The sequence below is a fragment of the Labrus bergylta genome, chromosome 7, assembly GCF_963930695.1.
Source record: "Labrus bergylta chromosome 7, fLabBer1.1, whole genome shotgun sequence".
Lineage (NCBI taxonomy): Eukaryota > Metazoa > Chordata > Actinopteri > Labriformes > Labridae > Labrus > Labrus bergylta.
The window spans coordinates 33,523,108-33,533,107 of NC_089201.1; the positions used below are offsets into that span (position 1 = coordinate 33,523,108).

General features: G+C 43.2%; 1 protein-coding gene across 2 annotated transcripts in view; it reads right to left on the reverse strand.

Moving 5' to 3' along the window:
- Positions 1 to 3,046: 3,046 nt before the first annotated feature.
- The window catches only part of enc2 (ectodermal-neural cortex 2), a 30,115-nt gene continuing 23,161 nt past the window's right edge, over positions 3,047 to 10,000 (reverse strand). Inside the window, exons 8-12 of one of the 2 annotated variants that reach the window (XM_065957459.1) lie at positions 9,981 to 10,000; positions 8,935 to 9,040; positions 8,714 to 8,857; positions 7,562 to 7,969; positions 3,047 to 5,619 (exon numbers count right to left, since the gene is read on the reverse strand). The exon at positions 9,981 to 10,000 is cut by the window's right edge and continues 177 nt beyond it. In XM_065957459.1, coding sequence (XP_065813531.1) covers positions 7,583 to 7,969; positions 8,714 to 8,857; positions 8,935 to 9,040; positions 9,981 to 10,000 — 657 coding nt within the window. In that variant the 3' untranslated portion in view covers positions 3,047 to 5,619; positions 7,562 to 7,582. Of the gene's footprint in view, positions 5,620 to 6,173; positions 6,215 to 7,561; positions 7,970 to 8,713; positions 8,858 to 8,934; positions 9,041 to 9,980 lie in introns of those variants that run through there. The other variant, XM_065957460.1, reaches the window with a different exon arrangement.

The window sequence follows — 10,000 nt, forward strand, 5'->3', positions numbered from 1 at the left end:
CTTCCTGTCAGTACCTCTGGTCACTTCCTGTCAGCACCTCTGGTCACTTCCTGTCAGCACCTCTGGTCACTTCCTGTCAGCACCTGTGGTCACTTCCTGTCAGCACCTCTGGTCACTTCCTGTCAGTACCTCTGGTCACTTCCTGTCAGCACCTGTGGTCACTTCCTGTCAGTACCTCTGGTCACTTCCTGTCAGCACCTGTGGTCACTTCCTGTCAGTACCTCTGGTCACTTCCTGTCAGTACCTCTGGTCACTTCCTGTCAGCACCTCTGGTCACTTCCTGTCAGCACCTGTGGTCACTTCCTGTCAGTACCTGTGGTCACTTCCTGTCAGTACCTGTGGTCACTTCCTGTCAGCACCTGTGGTCACTTCCTGTCAGCACCTCTGGTCACTTCCTGTCAGCACCTCTGGTCACTTCCTGTCAGCACCTCTGGTCACTTCCTGTCAGCACCTGTGGTCACTTCCTGTCAGTACCTGTGGTCACTTCCTGTCAGTACCTCTGGTCACTTCCTGTCAGCACCTGTGGTCACTTCCTGTCAGTACCTCTGGTCACTTCCTGTCAGTACCTCTGGTCACTTCCTGTCAGCACCTGTGGTCACTTCCTGTCAGTACCTCTGGTCACTTCCTGTCAGCACCTCTGGTCACTTCCTGTCAGTACCTGTGGTCACTTCCTGTCAGTACCTCTGGTCACTTCCTGTCAGTACCTCTGGTCACTTCCTGTCAGCACTTGTGGTCACTTCCTGTCAGTACCTCTGGTCACTTCCTGTCAGTACCTCTGGTCACTTCCTGTCAGCACTTGTGGTCACTTCCTGTCAGTACCTCTGGTCACTTCCTGTCAGCACCTGTGGTCACTTCCTGTCAGTACCTCTGGTCACTTCCTGTCAGCACCTCTGGTCACTTCCTGTCAGTACCTCTGGTCACTTCCTGTCAGCACCTCTGGTCACTTCCTGTCAGCACCTGTGGTCACTTCCTGTCAGCACCTCTGGTCACTTCCTGTCAGCACCTGTGGTCACTTCCTGTCAGCACCTGTGGTCACTTCCTGTCAGTACCTCTGGTCACTTCCTGTCAGCACTTGTGGTCACTTCCTGTCAGTACCTCTGGTCACTTCCTGTCAGTACCTCTGGTCACTTCCTGTCAGCACTTGTGGTCACTTCCTGTCAGCACCTGTGGTCACTTCCTGTCAGTACCTCTGGTCACTTCCTGTCAGCACCTCTGTTCACCATGTTGTTCTTCCTCTCTGATGTACGTCGCTTTGGATAAAAGCGTCTGCTAGGTGAATTGTAGAAAGCGTTCACCCTATAGCGTTTGATATAAAGGGTGATTTTAGCACTCTGTCGATGGTTTGTGGTTGGTGTAAAACGACGTAATGAAGAACCACACAGAGTGTAAAAAGTGAGTCCATGTTTATTTTCACCAGTAAAAACATTCAGTATCCAACAGTTCCTTTAAAATCATTCAGAAAATCTTCAGTTCTTTCAAAAACTAATCTTTAAACAGAGCAGCTGCTATCTAAACACGTCTTTAAACAGAGCAGCTGCTATCTAAACACGTCTTTAAACAGAGCAGCTGCTATCTAAACACGTCTTTAAACAGAGCAGCTGCTATCTAAACACGTCTTTAAACAGAGCAGCTGCTAACCAAACACGTCTTTAAACAGAGCAGCTGCTATCTAAACACGTCTTTAAACAGAGCAGCTGCTATCTAAACACGTCTTTAAACAGAGCAGCTGCTAACCAAACACGTCTTTAAACAGAGCAGCTGCTAACCAAACACGTCTTTAAACAGAGCAGCTGCTATCCAAACACGTCTTTAAACAGAGCAGCTGCTATATAAACACGTCTTTAAACAGAGCAGCTGCTATATAAACACGTCTTTAAACAGAGCAGCTGCTATATAAACACGTCTTTAAACAGAGCAGCTGCTATATAAACACGTCTTTAAACAGAGCAGCTGCTATCCAAACACGTCTTTAAACAGAGCAGCTGCTATCTAAACAGAGCAGCTGTTATCTAAACACGTCTTTAAACAGAGCAGCTGCTATCTAAACACGTCTTTAAACAGAGCAGCTGCTATCCGAACACGTCTTTAAAAAGAGCAGCTGCTATCTAAACAGAGCAGCTGCTATCTAAACACGTCTTTAAACAGAGCAGCTGCTATCTAAACAGAGCAGCTGCTATCTAAACACGTCTTTAAACAGAGCAGCTGCTATCCGAACACGTCTTTAAACAGAGCAGCTGCTATCTAAACACGTCTTTAAACAGAGCAGCTGCTATCTGAACACGTCTTTAAACAGAGCAGCTACTATCTAAACAGAGCAGCTACTATCTAAACACGTCTTTAGCAGCTGCTATCTAAACACGTCTTTAAACAGAGCAGCTGCTATCTAAACACGTCTTTAAACAGAGCAGCTGCTATCTGAACACGTCTTTAAACAGAGCAGCTGCTATCTGAACACGTCTTTAAACAGAGCAGCTGCTATCTGAACACGTCTTTAAACAGAGCAGCTGCTATCTGAACACGTCTTTAAACAGAGCAGCTGCTATTTGAACACGTCTTTAAACAGAGCAGTTGCTATCTGAACACGTCTTTAAACAGAGCAGCTGCTATCTAAACACGTCTTTAAACAGAGCAGCTGCTATCTAAACACATCTTTAAACAGAGCAGCTGCTATCTAAACACGTCTTTAAACAGAGCAGCTGCTATCTGAACACGTCTTTAAACAGAGCAGCTGCTATCCGAACACATCTTTAAACAGAGCAGCTGCTATCTAAACAGAGCAGCTGCTATCTAAACACGTCTTTAAACAGAGCAGCTGCTATCCGAACACATCTTTAAACAGAGCAGCTGCTATCTAAACAGAGCAGCTGCTATCTAAACAGAGCAGTTGCTATCTAAACACATCTTTAAACAGAGCAGCTGCTATCCAAACACGTCTTTAAACAGAGCAGCTGCTATCTAAACACGTCTTTAAAACAGAGCAGCTGCTATCTAAACACGTCTTTAAACAGAGCAGCTGCTATCTGAACACGTCTTTAAACAGAGCAGCTGCTATCTGAACACGTCTTTAAACAGAGCAGCTGCTATCTGAACACGTCTTTAAACAGAGCAGCTGCTATCTGAACACGTCTTTAAACAGAGCAGCTGCTATCCAAACACGTCTTTAAACAGAGCAGCTGCTATCTGAACACGTCTTTAAACAGAGCAGCTGCTATCTGAACACGTCTTTAAACAGAGCAGCTGCTATCCAAACACGTCTTTAAACAGAGCAGCTGCTATCTAAACACGTCTTTAAACAGAGCAGCTGCTATCTAAACACGTCTTTAAACAGAGCAGCTGCTATCCAAACACGTCTTTAAACAGAGCAGCTGCTATCTGAACACGTCTTTAAACAGAGCAGCTGCTATCTAAACAGAGCAGCTGCTATCCAAACACGTCTTTAAACAGAGCAGCTGCTATCTAAACACGTCTTTAAACAGAGCAGCTGCAGAGTATCTAAACACATCTGGATCCATGTGAGACGTGTGACTTCTCTCTGAGAATAAGTGGATGAGTGCAAAAGACTACAAACACCAGCAAACACTGAACTGTGACATCACAGCGTGTGAGCCCCGCGTCCTGCAGAAACATGAATGTAGTGCCTGTTATTGATCAGTGTAACAGCTGATGGAGCGTCAGCATGCAGGAACACTCCTCTATTAGTGGATGCAGAGTATAAAAGTGCATAGTGTAGAAAAGTCTGTTTGAGTTTAGTGAAGTCTCTGCAGGACACGCTGTGCAGCAGGCTGTGCTTCTTAACGTCCTAATAACATCAAAGTTTTTCTGTAAGTGAAGCGGTCACACAGACGCTGCTCAATGCTCTTTAACCCTCATGACTCATTATGGACATTTTCGTCCATTTGGTCAAATGTTTCCTCTTCATCTGGTCATCATTTTGTCTGTTAGTACATATGGAACACATGTTTTGTAAGAAATTTTCTCTCTTGACACGTTTTGGAATGCACATTTTATATATTTTTAATAGATCAATAGAACACTGAAACATGTTTACTACCCTCTGAAGTCACTCAGGACAAAAATGTCCACTTCCAAAAAACTGATATAAAAATAGAACAGATTGATATTTCTTTCTACTTTATTCTGCATAAATCTCTTAAACAACTTTAGCCCTGCTCAAAACTACCAAACATTCAATTTTTAGGAATTTAACCCTTTAAATGCCATAATCATGTAATCAAACTGGCATTTAAAGGGTTAAATTCCTGATACTTATTCAATATTTGACAGTTTTGAGCAGGGCTGAAGTTGTTTTAAGAGATTTATGCAAACAAAAAGTAGAAAAAAACATCAATCTGTTCTATTTTTATAGCAGTTTTTGTAAATTGGACATTTTCGCCCTCCAATGTCCAAACAGGGGACTACATTTTAAATCTGATGCTAAACAAAAACTAACAATGCTTCAAAGTTAATGTTTTGGATAATCTTTGACATATCCAAGACTGATTTAAAAAAAATCCCCCAGCCACCAAATATTTGTTTTATGGAAAATAACTCATTTTTGTGTTTTTTTCTTAAATAACAACAGTGACATCAAATAATCAAACTGGCATTTAAAGGGTTAAATTCCTAAAAATGATTTAATGTTTGAGCAGGGCTGGAGTTGTTTAAGAGATTCATGCAGAAAAAAGTAGAAAAAAATATCAATCTGTTCTATTTTTAGATCAGTTTTTTGGAAGTGGACATTTTTGTCCTTAGTGACTTCAGAGGGTCGTGAATCAAACTGATGCCTGAGGGTTCAAAGAACTAAAGCTTAAAGCTTACCAGAGGTCTCTTTACACTTTCACTGCAAAAAGGCAAAAAGAAGAAGTGAGTTGTGTTGTTTGTACCACAAACACACACACAAGAGTCTCAACATGAGACTGGTGACATCATGATGCCTCCATATGATTCAAGTACAAATCTAATAACATTAAAAAGTGTTTGTCACCGAGGCAGCCAGAAGAGAAGTCCATTAACCCTTCGTCTGCTGGGTCATTTGTTGCAGAGAATCTCTCGCACACTGCGCTTCAGACAGGTGTGCAGGAGTTTGTCTGAGATGTTTTGGTGGGTTCCTCTCCTCACACCTGTCTTGGCTGATGAAACAGAAGCAGCTGTTTTTTGAAGTTTCAGTTCTTTTTGATGCCGTCCATCTTTAAAATAAGAAGAGGTCGCATTGTTTCAAATGTGTGGTATCAAAAGAGACATGTAGACCTCTGCTGGATCCAGTTCAGTCACTAAGAAAGAAAAAGTCAAGTTAAGGTAGTTTAAGTCAGTTTAAGTCACATCGCTGCACGACCATGGACTGTCTGCACGCCACGGGGGGGGGGGGGGGGGGGGCTCTCCAGGTCTGGGAGAAGAGAGTCTATGTAAGAGGCTTGAAGCCGTCTGGTGAAAATCTCGGTTTCATATCGGCAACCTTTGAGTGAACAAGTCGTTTAGCGCCCTCTGCAGACTGATCCTGACACGTCTGGTTATTTTCAGGATTGATAAGACATTATTGAAACACATTATGAAGCTGTAGTTCAGGACTGATCCAGAGTCTCCTGTTGGTCCTGCTGGACTCTCAGAGATCCTCCTCCACACCTGAGGACGAGACGAGACACACATCATCACGTCAGCATGTTGCTGTCCAATCAGAGCGCCTCTGACATGTTTGTGTAAAGCAGCCACAACTCGGTACGGGGGGGGGGGGGGGGGGGGGGGGAATCTTCTCCTCAGACATTATTCTACTAATCCTGACAGACACACACACACACACAGACACACACACACACACAGACACACACACACACACACACACACACACAGACAGACACACACACACACACACACACACACAGACACACACACACACACACACACACACACACACACACACACACACACACACACACACACACACACAGACACACACACACACAGACACACACACACACACACACACACACACACACACACACACACACACACACACACACACACACACACACACACACACACACACACACACACACACACACACACACACACACACACACACACACACACACACAGACACACAGACACACAGACACACACACACACACACACACAGACACACACACACACACAGACACACACACACACACAAACTTCTTATTGGACGTTTACCAGAGAACGCTCCGCTGCCCGTTCACTTCTGTATGGGAGCAGTAAAAATAATAATAATAAAATAATCTGTACCGTCCTTTAACTATCAATCAATCAAACTTTATTTATAAAGCACTTTTCATACAACAAATGTATCCCAAAGTGCTTTACATCAACAACATGACCCCCTCCCCCACCCCGACCCCACAATCCAAAAACTAAGGTCAAAATAACTAAGAACAGGTAGTGAGGAAATGCTATCACTTATTCTAAATGAGGAAAATAAAATAAATAATAAAACAAGATGAAATGAGATTCAGTTAAAAGCTGTAAAGGTAGGTCTTCAGTTTGCTTTGAAAAATGTTTAAGAGCGTACCAATCTGACACTAGAGGGCGGAGCTAGACACTGCAGTCCATTGATTGGCCCTGAGCTAACGTGTGTCTGCCCCTATAGCTCAGTCAGGTTTATAAAGATCCCTCTGTCACTCCTGATGTTTAAATCAATCACCACAGGAATCCCTTTTTATGACTTCTTAAGCCTTTGCCTCATTTCCTGTTTTGACAATAAATAAATAATGATGTTAAAAACTGACAAACACACACAGCAGTCTGAGTGCAGACTCGGGGGAGAGGAAGTCAATGATCGTTCTAAAGCAGCTGAGCATCGCTGACGAGGGTCCTTATACCCACAGGAGACAGAAGGATGGGCGGGGGGGGGGGCGGGGGGGGATATTTAGATGCAGCTGCTTGGTCCTGAAGCGTCCGTCACAGCGGGAGACTCTACGTCTTAACATGATTAATATAAACCCTAAAATCACATTTTTATTGCATATTTGAAATAACATTATTTCTCATTTCAAAATAAAAGTTGTTAGGCTTTTATTTTGAAGGTTTGTCCTGTCTTAAAGTCTTTCTATGTGATTTTTCACACTTAAATATATAAATCAAGTATCTCCTCTGAAAATAACTCTGTGAGTCATGACTGTCTACAATGGGTGTAACACCCGAGTCCCACTGTCTGTGATGTTTTCAGAGTTTTCAGAGTCCTATCTTCACTTTGTTTACATCGCCAGGACGGCCGGCTGACTCCTCCCCTCGTGTATAAAAGTTGTTTAATTGAGGGACTAGAGAAAAGAAGAATAACATACTGTACTCACTGCTTAACTGTGTTTCTAGATCACGCTCATTTCAGGTAAATTTACATGCAGTGTGAAGATACCAGCATAATAAAGATCGCTAGCATTAGCATGCTAACACAACAATGCAGCACAAGTTGTTTTGGTTTCATGCTGGAGCTCAAGGGCGACATCTGCTGGATCAAAAAATCACATATAAAGACTTTAAATGATTTTGACTTGAGCCTGAAACCCTCATGAGTTAATCCCTCACACTTTACCTGGTGTTTGGCTCCTCCCCCTCAGGCCGGCAGGTGTTTCCAGGTGCTGACGAAGGCAGTGGGGATCAGAGAGTAAGGCACGGTGGTGATGGAGTTCCAGCTGTCTGACGTCGGGTCGTAACAGTCTAAAGTTTTACACCGCTGCGTCCCAAAGTACCCGCCCACCACGTACAGCTTATTCCCCGACGCCACGGCGTGGCAGCTCATCCGTTTGGACGTCATGTCACCCACTCGAGTCCACTGATTGGTCTCACAGTCGAAGCGATAAGCGGAGGCGGCGGTGAACTCGGTGTCGCCCCCCATGATGAAGATCTGGCTCCCTAAGACAGCCGCTGCCGTGTACCGCCACGGCTGAGGACATTCAGCCGCTATGTGCCAGCGGTTCCCCACGGGGTCGTAACACTGCACCTGATGGAGGACAGAGCAGGTGACTCAGGTGAGAGGCGGAGTCAGGCTGTGACGGGACGAACACTACAAGGTTCAATGGGACGTCAAACTCAAATCTCAAGAATCAAAAGGTTTTTAGATGTTTGTCAATAAGCGAGGCTGAATGAAGACGAATATCTTCATCACATTCTGCAGAAGAACTTCGACGGAGGATTAGGGCCATGTTACATTTTAATTTTTTTTTTAAATTTCGAGATTAAACTCGTAAATTTACGAGAATAATCTCGACTTTATTCTTTTATTCTTTAAAGACTTTAAGAGTTCCACTTTCATCATTTTCGCGCAGGCTGGTCTCGTTAATTAAGAGATTACATTTGTAAATCTACGACTTTATTCTCGTAAATCTACGACTTTAATCTCGTAAATCTACGACTTTAATCTCGTTAATCTACGACTTTAATCTCGTAAATCTACGACTTTAATCTCGTTAATCTACGACTTTATTCTCGTAAATCTACGACTTTAATCTCGTAAATCTACGACTTTAATCTCGTTAATCTACGACTTTAATCTCGTAAATCTACGACTTTAATCTCGTTAATCTACGACTTTAATCTCGTAAATTTACGACTTCAATCACAAAATTAAATGTTTTTTACATTTACGTGGCCCTAATCCTCTGTCGTGAAGAACAACACAAGAAACACATTGAAAGTATTTGTCATGAAAAAGATGTTTGATGACATCACAGACAGGATCTGTCACCTTGGAGGCCTTGTCTCTGTGGATGGTGGACCCTCCGAAGACAAACAGCTTGAGCTTGGCGCTGACCACGGCTGCGTTGCTGACTCCGTCTCTGAGAGGAGCCATCATGGTCCATTTATTACTCAGAGGGTCGTAGCGCTCCACCTGCACAACATCACACCGGAGTCAGACGGAGACCATCACATGCTTTCTGTTTGAACATTTAGAGACATGACGTTGACCTGCTTCAGAGAGACCGATGGAGAGGCGGGAAACACTCCAGCGATGGCCGTGTGACCTCCGACAACATAGAGACTGTTCTCCAGCTCAGCGGAGCCGTGGCCGAACCTGGAGGAGCAAACACACCCGTTTGATTCTTATTATACTCACTTTAAAACAGCTGATAATTATTATATTATAATTATATCATTATTATGATGTTATGCCACTGGAAATCTGAAACCCCTCCCCCAATCAGGCAGTGGTGGTCACAGTTTCTATCGTATTGTACACCTGAGAAAATCATGTATAATGTGAAAGGATATATCTAGATTATATCCCCATGACGGGGGATCAAGTAGAATCCTAATTTGATTAATTTATCAAAGTGTTACCATGATCATGTTTGTTTGTTTTTTTAATTGTTGTGTGTGAATGTTTTTTTCTTTCATCATTAGCTCAGTATTATTATAATTATTATTATAGTTATTATTATAATTATAATTATTTTTATAGTTATTATTATAATTATTATTATTATTATAATTATTATTGTAGTTATTATTATAATAATTGTTATAATAACTATAATAATAATTATTATAATTATTATTATAGTTATTATTGTGATTATTATTATTCTTGTCTCTAGATGAATTTGCAGGCCGGGGGGGGGGGGGGGGGGGGGAGGAGGAGGAGCTTCAGAACACCCTTAAGAAAAGCTGCTGTATGGCCGACACGGCTCTGTTGCTTTTTCTTGTATGTTTTCTATTTGAGATGGTTTTTCCTTCTCTAAGAGCGTCAAACAGAGGACGCTCACACGGAGCGAGGACGATGTGGTTACAGGGCACGATCCTGAAAAGACAACAGAGCTGTTCTGAAAGTGGAAAGATGTTTAACTCAAAGCGCTCCGAGCAGCCCAAGAGGAGCTCTGGGCGCCGCGCTTCTTCTCTGCAAACGCTCTCTCCTCGCTATTGGACGAAGACTCTCAAACGCCGGCTGGACACGAGGCCTCAGTTTGTCACAATGTGAGAAACATAACACCGGTGTTTAGGAGACAAATGCTCACCGGGCTATCAGCATGGGCGC